At 33.5% G+C, this 20,297-nt stretch overlaps 1 protein-coding gene across 3 annotated transcripts in view; it reads left to right on the top strand.

Annotated features, from left to right (window-relative positions):
* LOC126823413 (synergin gamma) overlaps nt 1-20,060 on the top strand; it is a 30,897-nt gene extending 10,837 nt beyond the window's left edge. Inside the window, exons 11-21 of one of the 3 annotated variants that reach the window (XM_050552241.1) lie at nt 122-256; nt 1,375-1,441; nt 1,741-1,850; nt 3,941-3,991; nt 7,469-8,911; nt 9,777-9,968; nt 12,485-12,594; nt 13,034-13,184; nt 14,219-14,275; nt 15,433-15,524; nt 16,097-20,060. In XM_050552241.1, the coding sequence (XP_050408198.1) occupies nt 122-256; nt 1,375-1,441; nt 1,741-1,850; nt 3,941-3,991; nt 7,469-8,911; nt 9,777-9,968; nt 12,485-12,594; nt 13,034-13,184; nt 14,219-14,275; nt 15,433-15,524; nt 16,097-16,339 (2,651 nt within the window). In that variant the 3' untranslated portion in view covers nt 16,340-20,060. Of the gene's footprint in view, nt 1-121; nt 257-1,374; nt 1,442-1,740; nt 1,851-3,940; nt 3,992-7,468; nt 8,912-9,776; nt 9,969-11,517; nt 11,935-12,484; nt 12,595-13,033; nt 13,185-14,218; nt 14,276-15,432; nt 15,525-16,096 lie in introns of those variants that run through there. The other 2 variants (XM_050552242.1, XM_056101652.1) reach the window with 2 other exon arrangements.
* The last annotated feature ends 237 nt before the right edge of the window (nt 20,061-20,297 follow it).

The raw sequence follows: 20,297 nt of genomic DNA, 5'->3' as shown, positions 1-20,297 counted from the left end.
ATATTTTACATGGGCATGTCTCAGTTTTACAGTTTTAGTATATTTCGTAAATAAGGCATTATTATAATTTATTATTTTTTCAGTTTCTTTTTTTATAGAATTTTTTTAACATTTTTTATAGGCATGAAACCTAATTCTACTCAGTCTACTATCTCTCAACCTCCGCGTTCTTTTCCGACTCTGTCTGAGCCTGCTATTATAACTCATACATCAGAAGATGATTTCGCTGACTTTCAATCAGCAGATAAACCTACAGGTAATTATTTATGGAATAACAATTACTGAGTTTAATACTAAGCGTCCTTTCGACGATGATACTCTCATCTTTATCAAGTTAATGAAGAGGTAATCATGTAACAGATTCAAAGAACTCTAACTTTGCAGATCCTCATCCATGGATAACATGCCTAATCTATTAATGTATCTGAATATACAGTTTACAGTGCAATGGGGCATGTTCATAGTAGATTGCATATAAGCTTTGAGACAAATCTGTTAATCCATATACATTTTAAGAATAATTTTATAGTTGTCTATCAACAATGCTGTAGAACTGCTCTTGTGAATACCGTAATACATACATAGTCTAGCTATAATGCAGTGAGGGGGGTTCGATGGCTGAATGATTAGCATCTACGCTCTGTATCATAAGGTCTGTCATTGAGTCAACTGGCACGGTTTTGATTCCCCGGTTGTACATGACAAGGAGTAGGGTCACCTGTCCAACGTTCTGGGTTTTCTCCGGGCCCTCCAGTTTTCTCCCACTGCTAAATTCCCCTACTCGCAAGCAAATTTTTGAAATTTAATTAAACCATGTGTTAGTCCCGAAATGACCTAGTTTGTGTCGAGTGGACGTTAAACCCCATTTTTCTCTCTCTCTCTATAATGCAGTGTCCCTTGTCTTATGTGATCAGAGAATTGATCTGAATGTGTACTTGAAAGTTTAGTAAATCTTTTTCTGAGGTTCATTTATTACTTGAATGTTTGGAAAAAATTTTGGGAGGGTGGGGGTGGGGGGATTCTTACAGATACATTATGTAAATCTGCCTATTGCAGGTCTTTTTTCTGGCTTTGAATGTTATATAGATTATTATTAAGATATTTATTCAGATTACAAGCCCATAATCGAGTCTCTATACTATCAGATGGCTGGCATTTCAAGTGCTTTATACCATATATGCATGATTTAATTTGTTAACACTAAAATGAGAAATCAAGTTTTCGTTAATCATAATAGCAGTGTCAATTATTTGACTGCTGACGTAACCATTCATGCAAACCTGTCAGATCTATTTGAAAAGTATAAAAAAATGAAACAAAATTCAGATTCTATTTGATTAATTGGTAAATTATTACAATATGTTTGTATTACAGAAGATGAATTTGGTGATTTTATGGGAACTAATAACCCAGCCTGTATAACAGTTGAAGAAAAACCTCCGTAAGTTTTAATGGTTGACCCCATAATTTAGAGTTCAAGATTTGAGAGACGATAAATAAATTTTCTGAAATGAATCCAGCTACCTATTTTTTATAGTTATAGAAATTTTCAGAAAAACTTGAGAAAAACAACATTTTTGTATGGTACATGTATTTTATTTGTTTCCTAATCAATATGTGTTTTTTGGGCTCTGCTGGATACAACCGTTGGCAGCGATCATACGTTGCTCTGGAAATGACCTGTCTGCTCACTCTCCCTACTGTCTAGTAACTGATGAATGTTTTATTGTTTTTATATAGATATGTGATCTCTGTACCAAAACCTGATCCAAAGATAATTGATCAAATGACGCCAGATGAAAAGTATAATTCTAATGTACAAAGTTTTTTTGGAAGTAGCGGTTCTTCAGGTAGAATTTTGATGCTATCATAGCCTACTGTATTCCCTTCCTTTTTAGATGGTAGTGGTCTTCGTTTTAGTATTGTCTAAACTTTCAGCAACTAGATAAATATGTTAAAGGCTATATTCTACTAAACATTTCCTATTCTGATATAACTTTTTAAAGATTAAAGTTCATTTATCAAATTTTGTAATTCAAAATTTAAGGACTTTTCTGAAAACAATAAGTTTAATTTTTGATTCATTTCATATATTTTGTATATGAATTAAGTGAATCTTTGGAAGATTAATATATTAAAATTTATTTAATTATGATCTGGATACTGTACATACTTTGAGATGAAATTTTATTTAGTAGGATTGTCTTTGCATACAAGCTACAGTAGATATTCCTTACCTATAATTCGCTGTATATTTAAGATTGACAATAAGAGAAAATATGTTCGAAGTTCAAATTTACAAACAAATAAAATTATTGTTGAAAGGTCAACATGCGAGTAGTGATATATGCTTACTCCTTTCAGTTTGTAATAATAACTGTGATATTTACATAGCACATTCTTCACACCAGTATCCTTAAAGCAAATGAAATGGGGTTTAACATCCTTTTGTTCTGCTCCGACTGGGATAATGAAGACAGTCATACACCATACAGTGTGTTTTATGAAGGAAATTTATGCTGGGCATCTGCACTATGGCCTACTCTTATATCGAATTCCAACTGCCAAGGGTTCTTTTACGTGCATGCCAATGTATACATGGGTCCTCGGTTTTTCATCCCATCTGAACAACTAGACAGCTGTCCTTATCCGTCTCTCCATCCTGTGCCTCCGACAAGGGGAAACCACGGCGGAAAATCCTGAAGAATTTTCTCGGCCAATGCAGTGATTTAACACGCAACCTCGAGACTAGCGAGCCAGCTTCTTACCTACTTAGCCAGTGTGGCTCCCTTAAAGCAAATAAGCATTGTTCTGAATGTGATCAATTAGTGTATAATACAAATAACTATGGTAAACCGCTAGACCACCCAATCCCCATTTTTACATGAGATTTAAACACAGATAGTAATTAAACAGATTGATTCTGAAAGTTCATTCTAAAAGCACTACATTTCGACAAGTTATCGTTATCAAGCACAAAAATACTGATGGCAATATTTCTGTATTTTCTGAAAGTGAATTCCATAACCCGAAAGGTTTTAGAGAACTTTTTGTGTACAGATGATAACTTTTGCTCAAAACTTTTGAGAATGATTTTGTTGATATGGTGCAATTAAAAGCTCCTGGAGGTAATTTGAAAGTTCGTACGATTATGACATGATTGTGTCTTATTATACATTCGAACAAATTTTCTGTTATTGTAAATTATATAGTTTACACCAAGATACTCTACATGATTACTCAGTCAGCCAAAAATCTGTATTATTCAAATACATATTGGTATTGATAAAGAGATAGGATAATTCATATATAGAACCTTTCTTCCAGTCTATCTTTGTTTAATATTGTAGAATGTAGATGTTAATATTGTGGGTATATTTTGAAACACAATAAGCAGAAAGATGAAGATGTTTATAATCAAATGCTATGGAAATTTTGACTTAGTTTGGCCATTTTGTTTTAAAAAAAAGTTTTAATAACAAAGCCTGCTTCGTATCTGCGTAATTTATTTAAAATGTATGTTTAAAAATCCCTGCATATCAGTTCAAAAACAAACTTTACACAGAAAACGTATGTTGTTTATTAATCATAACATTTGAGGTTAAAAGACCCTATATCAAATGATTGTTTTAAATAATCCTGTGATACTTTATACAATGGTGGTGACCTCACGGGATTTTGAAATTCATATTTATTAAAGATGTATAAAATCTACCTGAGGTTATCTGTCCATATCTTTCTTTTTCTGTATGCTCCATTGAATTAAAATCTTTATTATTTGAAAGGGAAGATTTTTCTCTGAGTTTTTCTGAATTATTTTGTCAGCACTGGTTTATTAACATCTACACCTTCTGTTTTTTTTTATTAATTTCTTGTCTTTTTTCTTGGTTTTTTCCTTTGTTAATTTATTTAATTTTTTTGTGGTTTTTGTTTGTTTTAGTATCAACTAATTTGCACCATATTCCAACACTAAAACGTTCACCGTTTAAAGGTACTTTGTATAAATTGGTTTATTTTTTGAAGAACATATAACATGGCCTTTTTGCAGCATATTACAGCACTAAAACATTCACCATGTAAAGGTTTTTGTACAAATTGGTTTATTTTTATACGCCCACATTTTCATGTGGATGTATATTGTCATCGCCCATGTCAATCTGGACGTCCGGACATCCATTCACAATTGTTTGTGGACACTCTACAGGTCACAGTTTTTATCCGAATTCAACAAAACTTGAAATATAGGTTTATCTCCCTAAGATCTTGCTTGCTTTCGATATTGGCATGTATCGGACCATAACGTCATGGATTATGGCCCCTGATTGTACGAAAAATCACGTTTTTAGCTTGTATACCCTATAGAGGTCACAATTTTTATCCAATTTTGTTGAAACTTGAATAGTAAGTTTATAACCCAATGATCTTGGTTCCTTTCAATAGTCGTGCTTATCGGACTGTAACTTCCTGAATTATGGCCCCTGATTGTACGAAAAATCACGTTTTTAGCTTGTGGTCCCTCTGGAGGTAACAATTGTTATCAGATTTAAAAAAATGTTCCAATATATAACCGTTACACCGGAATTTTGGTTGATTTCGAATTTAATTTGAATCGGGCCAAAACTGACGGACAAAATGGCCGGCCCTTGTACGCAAATAGTGTATAACATCTGGTATATCAAGGTTGTGGAACCTCAAGAGGTCACAATTTTGATCGGATTTTGATTAAACTGGAAATACATGTTTATAACCCAAAGATCTTGGTTCTTTTCGGTATTCGCGCGTATTGGATCGTAATTTCCTGAATTATGGCCCTTGGTTGTACAAAAAATCGCGGTTTTAGCTTGTGGTCCCTCTAGAGGTCACTATTATTATTCGATTTAAAAAAAACGTTCGAATATATCACCATTACATAGGACAAAATGGCCGCCCTTGTACGCAAATAGTGTATAGCATCTGGTATATCAAGGTAATGGACCCTCTAGAGGTCACAATTTTGATCCGATTTTGATGAAAGTTGACATACATGTTTATAACCCAAAGATCTTGATTCCTTTCAATATTCGCACGTATCGGATCGTAACTTCCTAAATTGTGGCCCTTGATTGTACAAAAAATCACGTTTTTAGCTTGCAGTCCCTATAGAGGTCACAATTTTATTGTGAATATATCACAATTACACACTAAGATCTTAGCTCCTTTTGATGATCGCGCATATCTGAACGTAACTTCCTGGATTATGGCCCCTGATAGTTCGAAAAATCCCATTTTTAGCTCACAGATTCTCTAGAGGAATCAATTTTTTTTTCCGATTTTAAAAACCGTTTAAATATATCACCATTCCACCATAGTAAAGGTTGAATTTGAATTTCGGGAAAATCAAAATGAAACTGTCCAACAAAATGCAATACGAAGGTTATGGCCCTCTAGAGGCCACATTTTTTATCCGATTTTGATGAAACTTAAAACATATCTTTATATCTCAAAGATCTCAGTCTCTGTTGATATTTACGAATTTCAGACCATAATTGCCCCTGATTGTACAAAAAATCCCATTTGTTTTTAGCTTGTTCTCTATCCATCTCTTGCAAAATGTGGGCGTATCCTGCCAGGCAGCTGCTGGTTTTGATAACATATAACTTGGCCTTTTTGCAGGTTTGTTTTATTAACTTATTTTTAGATAATTTGATTTTATTAGAAGTATTAAGGGACATATTTGGTCTGTCTGACTAATTAGTAATATTCTAAAATGATATGCGTGTGCTGAAAGTTAATTTTATGTATGTCTTTTTGTTTAGTAAACCGTTGTTACTTTATTTAATTTTAATTGTGATAAACTTTTATTAAACAAGAAGAAACAAAACTTGTTAACCAAAGAGAAAATAATGTTTTTCCTATCTTTGGATTGGACAAGTTTTAAGAATGCTTTTTCTGGTTTGGACCATGTTTAAGAATATTTCTTCTGGTTGGGACCATGTTTAAGAATATTTCTTCTGGTTTGGACCATGATTAAGAATATTTCTTCTGGTTTGGACCATGATTAAGAATATTTCTTCTGGTTTGGACCATGTCTAAGAATATATCTTCTGGACCATGTTTAACAATATTTCTTCTGGTTTAGACCAGGTTTAAGAATATTTCATCTGGTTTGGACCAAGTTTATTACTATTTCTTCTGGTTTGAACCAATTTTAAGAATATTTCTTCAGGTTTGAACCAGTTTGAAGCAAGTTTGAAAATATTTCTGGTTAAAACCAAATTTATTCTGTGGCATTGTGGGCAGTTTGGCTATATACTTTTGCTCTATGTTACTTAAGAATATTTTTTCTGGTTTGAGCCAATTTTAAGAATTTATTCTGTGGCATTGTGGGCAGTTTGGCTATATACTTTTGCTCTATGTTACTTAAGAATATTTTTTCTGGTTTGAGCCAATTTTAAGAATATTTCTTCTGGTTAAGACCAAGTTTTTCTGTTGCGTTGCGGGGTTTGGCTTTATATTTTTGTTTTTGGTTTGCAGAATATATGTCATTTTGTTTTGGTTTTACCGAACTTACCAAGATTTCTTTTACTAGTCTTCAGGAAGAATTCTATTAAGAGTCAAGCATGAAATCGAAAATTATTAGCCCAGGAGTTTGCTGTTACAATTAAAAGCATAATATTAATTTATGTCTTTGCACTGTCTGTTTTATACCATTGTAAATGTACAGAATTCCAATATATCATTGATGTATTATTGTATATGATTTTAACGTGTGCCTAAGTTGGTACCATCAATGTCTGTTTGGCTTGGTTCCTATGCCGTCAGGTAGAGGTTGTCATGACTACAAAGCATTCATCTACATTGTTATTTATATCTGTCCTGTAGTGCCTGCTTTTCTAGTTTCAGTATATTTTATGTATACTCATTCTCTCTTTAGCTTATATTATTTTCTTGTTATATATGTATATACATAGATATTTAATCATTTATTACACCTGTCTCTCATGTATTGAAAGAAAGTTTAGGAAGAATTATTGCAGTTTTATGAATCGGTAATCCCTTTCATAAAATTCTACTTAAAGATGGTGATCCATTTTTCGGAGGATATCTATTCACTTTATATTTTAAGAAACAAAACTAAAATATAAAAGCTAGATAATCTTGCATCTTTGTTTCGATCAGATAAAACAGGGGCTCTTCATTTTTTTAAATCCTACACTGAATGCAGTTGATAGATTTTTGGATTGATACCGGTACTTATTCCTTTTAGAGATTCAGTTTTCACATTTGCCAGGGATTCCAAATAAAATTTTTGATTAAATATATTTGAATTTAATTGTATTCTGAATTAGAAATCTATGCAGTATTTGTATATTTCTAAGATAAGGTCACTTTATATTATTACATCACTGTGTCGTCTCAGTGTATGAGGGAGAAAACTTGTCCCCTGACCACAATGAATGTGAATTAACTGTTGTCATTAATATTTTAGGCCATACAACTCCCAACAGTCTAGATGAGGAGTATTACACTGATTGTCGTGACAGTACAAGTCAGTTGAGTACCTCTGAGCAATCCGAGAGTGAGGATATTAAAAATTTTGAAACGTATGTCGAAGAATTTAATCGCAAGAAAGAAATGCTTCATCCAGAGAGTCCCTTACACAATCCATTTCCAAGGTTACCAGTTGTTCAGCAGACATCCGCAGATGTGGTTATTCCCCCTTTGCCACCAGTTCGATCTGGTTTACAACTCAGTTCTGAAGCCACATCTTCAAGAGAATTCACAGACTTTAAATCAGCTCCCGTTAAAACAGCTGCACAAGATTCAGATCCAGATTTTGCCGATTTTCAAGCAGCGCCAAAGTCTTCAGGATCAGAACCAAATCTTTTAGGGGAAGAGGATAAATATGGTGCTTTAAGATCATTAGTTATTGAGGAGCCTGCTTCAACCAATGAAGCAACAGCTACAAGTGAGCCTGTTACACCTTTTGCTCAGTTTGGTGAGGAATGTGACCAGAATGAAAGTGAGGGTGAGTGGGCAGATTTTGCCAGTGCTGTTCCAGAAGAGGATACAAACACAAAAACTTCAGACAAAAATACATTAAATTTAATTGCAGATAATGTTGAAAGTGACTGGGCTGATTTTGGCGACACTAAAACTCCAACAGCTGGTGCAGTAAATGATGAACCTTCCTGGAATCCCCCTGCTTCAAGTTTCCTTGGAGCACCTGCAATAAAATCCGACATAACAGCCAAATTAGTTCAAAATGCGCCAGCGAACAGTCTATTTCCGAGTGTTGCAATAAAAACAGAAAATACTGATGAAGATTGGAGTGATTTCTCAGGAGCTGCATCAAATGATCAGCGGACACCAATCCCCAGTGAAAATACAGATGATGATTGGTTCAACACGCCTGTCTATTCTGATACTAGCTTATCCAGTAACAGTGTAGTCACAGTCAAAAAGTCTCATTTACAATCTGATGAAATTATGGGGATGTTCAAGGTACGTGATGATCCAGGAACACAAGCTAGCTATAAATTACCCAACCTGGAACAGAAGGTCAACAAATTTCGGCAACCTTCATTGGATGATGACAATGACAATGACCCTCCACCTTTGGATTACCTTGACGATGATGAAGATCATGGATTCTCTCGTGGTTACGATTTGGATGAGTATAATAGCCCCTCCCCTATTGGTGGCTATGGTTATGGAAATGGTAACAAAGGTATGTTTTTGAATCAGGTTGCAAAAAAAGTTGCTGAGAAACGTCTGGATGACAGGGACAGAAGTAGCCTCTCCCCAGAGACTGAAGATGATGCTAACAGCTATTCTTCTAAAGATACAGATAGTTATAACTGGAAAGACAGATCCAAACAACTTCGGGAAGATTCACAGTCTGTTTGTAGTCTTGAATTACCAGCTAAAGGTAAGCTGAATTAAATATTTAAGTAAGCTTATTGGCAATCTGATTGAAATGAGAAAATGATTTATCTGATTCTTACATTATATTGTATTATCTAATCATCTACTTTATATCAGATCAAGGATATACATGTACATGTAACCCCTAAACCATGGGGCCTGACAAGGACAGCTGTCTAGTCCTTCGGATGAAACGGAAAACCGAGGTCCCGTGTGTACATTAGAATGCACGTAAAAGATCCCTTGGCAGTTAGAATTCGATATAAGAGTAGGCGATAGTGCCGCTGCCCGAGCAAAATTTCCCTCATAGCACACTGTATGGCGTATACCCATCTTCATTAGCCCAGCATAGGAGCAGAACAGTAGGACGTTAAACCCCATTTCATATCATTTCATTTTATTAAACAGGCATTATGAAAGAGCTAAATCTGACTATTGCACGTCTTTCTATAGGCCTGAAATGTTATATATATTATTAATTAGACATTAATTAACTTACCAAGATCATAGTCAACTCTTGATGCCATTGGATAGCTTCAATATCAGTAGATTTAAATGCCTTTTGTGCTGGATGCGGTTATCGTAAAAATGGATAACCAAGACTTTGTTTATTATTGTAACAATGGTAGTAATGATAATCGAGACTAGGATATAATTGTATTGCTGATATCTAGGCTCATATTGACATAATTTGACTGAAATTTTCAGGAAATTCTTATTTCATTATCTATAAATTATATATTATAGCGAGAACTGTGAGCTTTAATGCCGCTTTGAAAAAATTATCTTGAAATGAAAAGTTTACTAAGTAAGATAGAAGATATTTTGTTTGCATAATTTCTCATCAGATCACCATTGATTTATTTTAGGTAATTCACTAAAAACTAACTCTGATAATGGTGGTAGCGATAGCCAATCTGTGTCCAGTATGGAATTTTGTAATTTTGAAGGATCTTCAAAAACGCCAGTCAGTGCTGAATCCAAATCTCTTGATAGTCTTGATTTTCCTCCCGATGGCAATGACAACGAAGGTGTTGAAGTAACAGATGTAGAAAATACAGGTAATACAAGCCTTGTTGAATAGCTTAAAACTTTTACTTTTGCAGACAATATTATAGCGTGGGTTAGTTAGAACATTGTGATTTGAGGGAGAGTAGAGCTTTTATAAGACAAGAATGGGTTGGAGTAGTTTTTATAAGAGTGGGTTGTTAGAGAAGTGTGTTTTGAGGGATAGTTTTTATAAGAGTGGGTTAGAGTAGTGTGTTTTGAGGGATAGTTTTTATAAGAGTGGGTGTGAGGCGTTTCTTTTGAGGGATAGAGTAGTATTTTGAGGGATAGTTTTTATAAGAGTGGGTTAGAGTAGTGTGTTTTGAGGGATAGTTTTTATAAGAGTGGGTTAGAGTAGCGTGTTTTGAGGGGGAGTATAGTGATGTAATGGTGGGTTAGAGTAGTATGTTTTGAGGGGGAGTATAGTTTTGGGAGAGAGTAGAGTGGGTCAGAGGCAGCAAATGAGCATTGTGCTTGTAGGGAGAGTACCTGTGGGTGAAAGAACTGTGTTTGGTGGTAGTGTACAAGTGCACTTCTTGTATCATTTCTTGATTGTTAGAGGATAAATAAATGAAAATGGGAATCTTGTTTGTTGACATTTATCTATTCGTAAAGTTAACAATTAATCAACATGAATTACAGCATAACAAACATGAATTACGGCATAACAAATATGAATTACAGCATAACAAATATGAATTACAGCATAACAAATATGAATTACAGCATAACATTAATGTAACAATGAGTTAAGAATCTTGGTACAAATGCTTAATAGTAGATAAGCTCCAATATATGGGATTTCACATAAATATGTGTCTCCAAATATCCAAACACCAGTACATAACACCAACTGTGAGAATAAAAATTATTTAGATTAACTAAAACTATCTTTGGTGGTAGAGTAGGGTGGATGAAAGAACTGTGTTTTGTGGAAGAGTAGTGTGAGTGAAAGATCTGTCTTTGGTGGTAGAGTAGCGTGGATGAAAGATCTGTGTTTCGTGGTAGAGTAGCGTGGATGAAAGAACTTTGTTTGGTGGTAGAGTAGCATGGGTGAAAGAACTGTGTTTGGTGGTAGAGTAGTGTGGGTGAAAGAACTATGTTTTGTGGAAGAGTAGTGTGGGTGAAAGATCTGTCTTTGGTGTTAGAGTAGCGTGGATGAAAGCTCTGTGTTTGATGGTAGAGTAGAGTGGATGAAAGAACTGTGTTTGGTAGTAGAGTAGAGTGGATGAAAGAACTGTGTTTGGTGGTAGAGTAGTGTGGGTGAAAGAACTGTGTTTGGTAGTAGAGTAGAGTGGGTGAAAGAACTGTGTTTGTGGTAAGAAAAGTGTGAGTGAAAGAATTGTGTTTGGTGGTGGAGTAGTGTGGGTGTTTGGTGGTAGAGTAGCGTGGGTAAAAGAACTGTGTTTGGTGGTATAGTAGTGTGGGAGAAAGAACCATATTTGGTATTAGATTGGGTTAGAGTGTTTTGTGGGGTAGAGCATAATTCTTTGCATCTTTTAGATCTGCAGGATTTAGATTTCAAGATTGTGCATGCCTTTGTTCTTTTCCACTAGTGTTTTCCATTTCCTGTTACTTATTAAGATGTCCCAAATGACAAAATTCAAAAGTGATAAAATATGACTTTAACTAAGTAAAGAACAGCCGAAATTTATTGTTATGAATGACATTACACCTATTTTGTTTTATTCATTAATGCACTAAAACCTGCTTGATTACTTCACACCAGATATAAAAAGTAGGCCAGGTTGATGTGTTTAAACACCTAGATGTGGTATTTAGCACCTTTAGACATTGGCTATACAAGAGTGATACATAGAACCCAAATTCTAGGGTTGTGACTTTAAACAATTGTTGAAAGATAATGCTATTGTTTAATTTTGTTCATTGATGCACCGAAAAGAAGTTGATTACAAACTAACTAGGGTGGCTTGGTGTTTTTCACACATACAGTGTATATCTGATATTTAATAGGTTTAGGTATATAATCAATATTAACATATGTTACATATTTATATATATTTTATATATAAAATACTTTATGATAGTATATATCTGTAGTTTTATCATGGATAATATTTACATTATATCAATGTATATCTTTATAACAGTATAAGGTAGGACAAAATATTAAAGACTGGGAATAGTGGGTCGTAAATGTTTTTGTTTCAACTCATGTTTCTAACTCATTACACATAAGGTTAACCGCAAACATTTTATGAACTTTTGATGTAATATGGAAAAAGACTGACATTGTTTTGAATTACAATAAGCTACATAAAATTGAGTTGATAATAGGTAAGTTGTATCCCCCATGACCCAGTTCCATAAACATTTCTGGAAATATTGTCATCTTTCTTTATATATGTTTAAAATTGATGTGTTGTAACAAAATCATTCTACATTACTCTGTTTCTGAAAGGTTTTGTAATTTTGAATCCATTTTTTCTTGTTAGCCAATTAGCATAACAGATCAAAGGTTAATCACAGCAACTACCATGAGAATAAATTATTGTTTGTATAATTGTAGGTATTGTAAACAGCAGTAATAGTACAAGTAATAATATGTCTCAGACGACATTACCTGGTGGTGTAATAAAGACATTAGTTGATAAATATAATATTACAGATGAAATAGTGGTACGTTACATTTTAATCTTATATCTTATAGATTCCACTCACCTGTCAAAAAGTCATAACACTTTGTTTTCCATTTTATTAAAGTTGCTATTGTGTAAGTTGAATCCCTTAAAGGAATATGGTTCAATTACGTTCAGTATTTTCAAAGATATATATGATCATATCTAACGCAACTGATGTAAGTGCTACATGTATATCAAACAAACAAGTAACTGACAACAAACAGTTGACACGCAGCATCCTCTGTAGATAATATAAACAAACCAGTGCCACCTATGTTTTGATGAGCTCTAAAGGCAAAAGTCATCATCAGATTACCTACAAAAGTATAAATATTTGACATCCTTTGTGGATAGTTCAGATAAGATCTGGCTGCTGTGGATATAATTTGTTGCGCTGAGATCTGAAAGCTATGAATTTGTACCTTTCTGTATTTTAGACTAGTGACCGGTATAGTTATGAATGGGAGAGATGTTTAGACAATTGCTGGAGAATGATCAAAGATTCTAACACTATATTTAATTCTATCAGTTCATCCAGTGTATGTAATGAAGTTTTAAAATCATCCCAAGGATCATCCTATATAACTGGTAAGTAAATACAGTAGTCCTTATAAGAATACGTTTACTGCAGTAATATAGGAAAAATACCAAAAGTTACAAAATTGATTCAACCTTGAATGAAGTCTGACAATAAATTTTATAAGCGGGGTTTTATAGTATATGGTTTCAAGATATATATATTAAAAAATATACATATACAAACAAACAAATGATGTAGGCTTAAATATTTACAAGAGTTTATATACGATACTCTATCTCTATGTAATTAGAGGTACATAATAATATATATGGATTACCAGACAGGTTTAGCTAGTTACATCTATTTATATTTAGTAAATGAACATGTTCAAAGCAAACATATATAGTGCCGGTGGGCTTCAGTATACGAGTGAGCGTAAAGTCTAATATAGACCGTCCTCTATCTGAGAGAATACGATCATATCTAACAGGTTTAGATAGTTACATCTATTGATATTTAGTAAATGAACATGTTCAAAGCAAACATATATAGTGCCAGTGGGCTTCAGTATACAAGTGAATTTAAAGCCTAGAATATAGACCATCCTCCAACTGAGCAAATACGATCATATCTAAGGCAATTGATGTGGATGCTAGGCATACATCAAACAAACCAGCAACTGACAACTAAGAGTTGTCTCAAGTTTTTCGTGAGCGAACATTAGCATTTACTTTCGGGAAGAAGTCAAGTTTTCTGTCGGTCATGTGATATAATTAAACAATATAGCAGTTACTACTAATGATAGACCCAGTAAATCAACCAACCTGTTTCTAGTAACTAATGCTTCCAGTCACCCCTAAATTCCTTGCAACGTACCCAGTCGAAAGCTCATTCTGAAATATGCCTAATCATGGCTCCATAGCTCCATACAGTAAAGCACTTGTATGCTATATTAAAAGGGCCTCTTTAGTGATATCCTGAATCATAATGTTTTGGAACTTTAGTGAAATACACACAACTATAGAAGTTGAGCATGCTAGCAATTTAATTATGCAACTCAGAAGAGTCATACTAAATTTTTTATATTTTGTATATTTTATAGGTATTGTAGAGATTTACAGGGTAGCTTGTAGAGTTATGACTGCAATGAAAGCACATAGTAAGTACTACAAATATTTTATACATAGCCCATGGGCCTCTTTCCCGAAAGATAAGTTTAAATTTGCCAATCCAGATCATGCATTTTTTTAGACAATATACATCTTTACATGCTAAAATGTATTTAAAGATACATTATTCAAGAGCTAAATTTGCCTATTGTAGGTCTTTCTTTAGGCCTTAGATGTTATATAAATATTAATTAGACATTTATTAACATGATAAGACCATAATCAACTCTCGATGCAATCGGATGCTCAAGATTTTAACTAGATTAGAACGGATCAGCCATATTTTGATTTAATTTAAAAATGGAGAAGCGAGGTGAAGTCTCAATAAACAATTAATGCACACATGTGGACAAAACTACAAACAGTGATAACTTGGCTCAGAATAAAATAATTTAAAAAAAATTTTCAATATGTTCGTTTTGTATTGTATATTTATGAACTATTATAGCAAGAATGGTCACCTCTTTATCTAAATCTTACATAATGTATCTTTAAATTTATTATTTAACATTTAATATAAATCTATAAAGTTTATAGATATATAGTATAAACAGAGATAATCTCCTGGCCCATGTTATTAATCAGGATTGAACTTACACAATATTGTAAATTTCAAGTAATTCAGTATATAATGACAATCATCGGCTCGATGTGTCTAATGTAAACAATTTTTGTGATGTAATTTAGATCTGGATCGGGCTCTATGTGTCTAATGTAAACCATTTTTGTGATGTAATTTAGATCTGGGTCCTCCTGGCCCGTGTTCATTAATAAGGATTGAACTTACACAATATTGTAAATTTCAAGTAATTCAGTATATAATGACTATCGTCGGCTCTATGTGTCTAATGTAAACCATTTTTGTGATGTTATTTATATCTGGGTCCTGTTTCTCGAAATCTAAACTAAAGATAAAGTCCAAATTTTAGTAGATACTACAATTTTGATTGGCTAAGCACTAAAATCAATCTAATATTATCCAATCAAATTACTAAAATTTGGATTTTATCTTTGTTAAAATTTCGTGAAACAGGTCGTCCCAGGATGGATTTTACTGCTTTTTAATGATAGATAGCTCTTGCCTTATTTAATGTTCCATGTAATTTTGGGCAAAATTTATTGAAACAAATTAATGATTCTATTACAGATCTGACAACACCCCCTCTAGAGAGATTGTTAAAAGATATAGATTTAGCCTGGAATAATTTAACAGCATTCTTTGTTGGTGCTTCTGTTTTGGTAAGGTTCTATGTATAGATATAATTTTAATTACCAGTGTGCTTTCACAGAAGGGTGTTGGATGGCCGAATGGTTAGCACTTGGCACTGTATCATAAGGTCTGTCATTGAGTCAACTGGCGTGGTTTCGAATCCCTGGTTGTATGTGACAAGGAGTAGGGTCGCCTGTCGAACCTCATGCGTTTTGTCCTGGTTCTCCGGTTCCCCCCCCCCCCCACTGCTAAAGTTGAACCATATGTTAGTCCCGAAATGACCTAGTTCATGTCAAGTGGACGTTAAACTCCATTTCACTCTCTCTCTCTCTCTCACACTTTCACAGATGTAGTTGACATGTTATCAAATTTCTGTTATCAAGTACAGAGTTTACTAAATTTCTGCAATTTGTCTGGTTGTCTTTTTATGTATACTTTGTTCCAAATACATGTATATTGAGAACTGAAAAAAAATAATATAGCAAGTTTATTATTATCATTGATTTAAAACGAAGTCTATTATCTAACAGCTAACTAAATCTTTACTTAAACTGACCAGATATCAAATCTATATTTTTTTTTACTTCATTTTCTTTTTCAGCCGGACATCAAAGCATTTGATTTTAAGTTTGGTGTAATGAAATCTGATTCTGAAGAAGCTCAATTCAATGCATGTGGAGTCTGCCTTTTAAATGTTGATGTAAAAATAAAAGCAACTTGGTGTGATGAAGATGTGACCAAATTAACGTATGGAAGACGACAGTATCATGCCCCATGTGCTAATTTCTGGGTGAATTGTGTGGATTCTACTTTACCAGGTTTAAGATTACCAGAATTACTGTGATAATAACAAAAGTTCGTTCAAATTACTTTACCTAAATATCAGTTCCAGAGTTTATCAAAATGGAGACCTAAGAGTTATCTTTGCAGTGTCGTGACAGAGGAGCTATTTTAAAAACAAAATGGAGACCTAAGAGTTATCTTTGCAGTGGTGTGATAGGGGAGCTATTTTAAAAACAAAATGGAGACCTAAGAGTTATCTTTGCAGTGTCGTGACAGAGAAGCTATTTTAAAAACAAAATGGAGACCTAAGAGTTCTCTTTGCAGCGTCGTGACAGAGGAGCTATTTTAAAAACAAAATAAACACTGGTAAACCTGATTATAAAATAATGGTCCTGTCACATATCAATGCACTGTATATTTGTCAAGCCTTCCTTCATCTTGGACTCCTACCTCGGCCATTACTCAGAGTCAAGTTTCAACAAACAAGCTTTCTATGGTAAATATAGCAGTGAAATCCAAGTATAGTCTGTAAATAAGAACAGAGTTTCTTCTTTGATTGGCATTTAGTAATTGAACATATCAACACAGGGTACAATTTTATGGATGCACAATTACTGAGTTTAATACTAAGCGACGTTTCGACAAGGATCTCTCGTCTTTGACAAGTAAATAATACAGGTATGTGAATACAGAATATGCAACAATATGTATTTGTTTGTTATTTTTGTTGCATATTCTGTATATATTTGCCTACTATTCACATACCTGTATCATTTGCTTGATAAAGGTGAGATTATCCTCGTCAAAACGTCGCTTAGTATTAAACTCAGTAATTGTGCATCCATAAAATTGTACCCTGTTTTAAGAACAGTGTTATTTGCCTTGGGACATATTGTAGTTCTTCATAGAACTTTGTTTTAAGAATATTTCTCACATTCCTTATTCAAACTGTATGTTTTATGTGGATTTTGAGTGAATTTTCCACTGAACAGCATTATTCAAAAGAAAGGGGTGATTCGGAGCAGGAGCACCCAGAAAAAGAATTAATTGAGGTGATTGGGGGCACATGTATCTAGGAAATGAGGAGGCTTGGGATACAAAAAACCTAGGAAAATGGATATTGGAGTCAGAGAAATTTAGGAAACAGGAATATTAGGGCACAAGCACCTAGGAAATGGGTCGATTGGAACACAAGCTCCTACAAAAGGGGAAGACTGGGAGCATGCCGGCAATGACACCCAGGAAACTGAATGACTGGGGCACAGGCAGCCAGGTAAAGAGGATTGTAGTATTAAATGTTAATATAGACATTTTACACACAAAAGGGGGATAATATCAATACAGAATAAGTTACCATAGTCAGTTTCCATTTAGTAAATTCAATGTTTATTGGAATTGTGGTTTTGTGAATGAATCCCCCTAGTAATAGAATTTATTTCCATGGATGTTACGATGAACAATTAGCTCCGCTGAAGTTAAAGATGCCTTCCTATGTAGAGACTGGGTGAGTTGATGATATTGTTAGACTAAAAACATATTCAAACTAATTTGATTCAAATCCCTCTCAAAACATTGTATTTGGGAGGAAATACCCCAAGATATAAAAAATTTATTTATAGAAGCCATGTTTGTCAGGTAACTTGATTGAGGGAGGGCCCAAATTCAGAATGTATTTGTCGTTACTTACTGTCCACTTGCCATACATATTGAAGCCTAAGTAAATTCTTGGATTATCTTCTGACGACTTCTTTTTCCACTGTTTAATTGTAAAGCCTGTTGTACATGTACCTATAAACCCCATAATGTTCCCAATAACAACCGCTCCCTATGTCAAGCTAGCAGACAATAAATTGTAATACCCTGACATTTTTGCCCAGTCTTGCCCCATTGGTGTTTTTCATACAATCCAGCATTTTTCTAGTAAGATTGGGCGTCTCAACTTTTCATATATACCAAATTTGCCATACTGTTTTTATTGGAAATAACCACCCGATAAATACTTTTGTGGGAGTATATCTTTAATAGATCACTTAGTGCAACTAGAAAACTTTGTATTGAATTTAAAATATGTGTAAGCTCACAATAAATACAACAGAAAAGAAGACTAATCCTTTCAACTCAAATGTTTGCAGATGACTGATCATGGTGATAAAATTCACCTGTCACTAAGATAATATAGTCTAAGTAGTTTTGACATACATGTAGTTTTTAATTGATTGTTATGAAAGTTTAGGTCAACGGTCAAAGGAATATTATCTTTAGATATGAAAAGTGTTTATATTTTGTGATATTCTAAGATTTCCATTAACTTTAAGTGTTTTAGTTGTATATTATAAGAACAAATGTAAATATATATAAATGCACATTGTACTGTTTTTGTTTTGTATATATTACTTATTTATGTATATATATTGTATGTGCTTAGCTTTAAAATACTGTGGTGTAAAGTTTTCAAATTTAATATATAAACAAAAAAATGTATATATAATTTATTGAAATACAAATTATTTTATATAATCATGTGTATATATATGTATATATCTTAGGTCAAGGGCACAGCAAATATATTTGTTCACTTAGTAGTGGATTCTTCTCAGCAACCTGATCACTACTGCTTCATTCATTTTCACAATCTGATTAAAATACAGATCTATATTTCGTTTCGTTTTTTTATACTTTCGATTTTCTACACTTCATGAAAATCTGTAGTGGAAGGTCGCATCAGGGGTTGTACGAGCGGCTTTTGACCCTATGACGTCAGACATTGATTAATCGATCAGCGTTGACGTTTCTAGTGGGTTACTCACAGTTCCCTGCATCCCACACTAAGAAGTTCCCATAACACATCATTTCATTGGCTAATCCCTCACTTCAACCCGAACACGGGTTATATAACAACTCTTCCAGATCCTAGTGTTGTGAAGACAAGAAAAATGAAATTTTGAACTATAAAAACGAAATGAAATATGATCTGCGTTTAAATCAGATTGTCATTTTCACAGAGTAAATATCATATTTATGAATAATAACTACATGTATACAAAAGTACCACAGAAATTGTTGTCTGTGTAAACTTACAAAATCAATTTCAGAAGTGGAATCAGGTACCTACTAATAGCTTCATGAAGAGCATTCAATTACATATTAATATTAAAATGTAAGCTTATATGTTTTATCACCAAATAATACAATTCTAGTAAATTATTTAGATTTTTCACTACTTTCAAGTATTTTTCAAGGTGTGGAAATATCGGAGGTATTTATTTTTAAATTCCTTGATCAGTTCTTTTTGATAAGTATGCATATTGATTGATATAATTGAGGTATAGCAGGGCCGGCCTTTAGGAGCTGTGGGCCCAATTAGAAACATTTTTGGTGTGTCCAAAGGTTGGCTAGCAAAATCTGTTTTAGTGAAATGATTTATTGAAAATGATCAGAAATCGCTACTTATGACTACTTAGGTTTAAAATGTACTTGGGTATGAGGCAGTTTACCCAAGCATAGGCCCCTACAAACAAAGTCCTGTTGGAAGCAATTGGTCTATTTTGCTTAAGATAACCACCTACTACAGTTCTATGAATAAATAAGAGTACTGAAAAGTAAATGAGAATGCTCAGAAGAGTAATTTAATTCAATTTTCTGGTGTTTGTCACATATTAAGATGTTTTGTTCTGTAATATATTGTAAAGATATGGTAAATCTTTGTTTAAACCTTGTTATTTTCATCCTGTTGTATTATTGTCTGTATTTTTTGTCAAATATTAAAATAACTTTAAATAGAAGTAGAGGTGTCTTTTCCTACTTCTTTAATACTATTTGGTTTGTGCATCTAGTCAGACACTGGTCGGTTTAGTGTATGACGGCTATTACCCACAATTGGTCGAAAGTTATGATTTGAGGTTAATAAATGAGAGAGGGAGAGAGAGTTTAAGTCCACTCGACACAAACTAGGTCATTTCGGGACTAACACATTGTTCAATTGTATTTCTATAATTCACTTGTGGTAGGAAACCGGAGGA

This window comes from Patella vulgata, chromosome 6 (genome assembly GCF_932274485.2).
Source record: "Patella vulgata chromosome 6, xgPatVulg1.2, whole genome shotgun sequence".
NCBI lineage: Eukaryota > Metazoa > Mollusca > Gastropoda > Patellidae > Patella > Patella vulgata.
The sequence above is the reverse complement of the archived record's forward strand: the minus strand, read 5'-3'. Positions and strand labels throughout refer to the sequence as shown.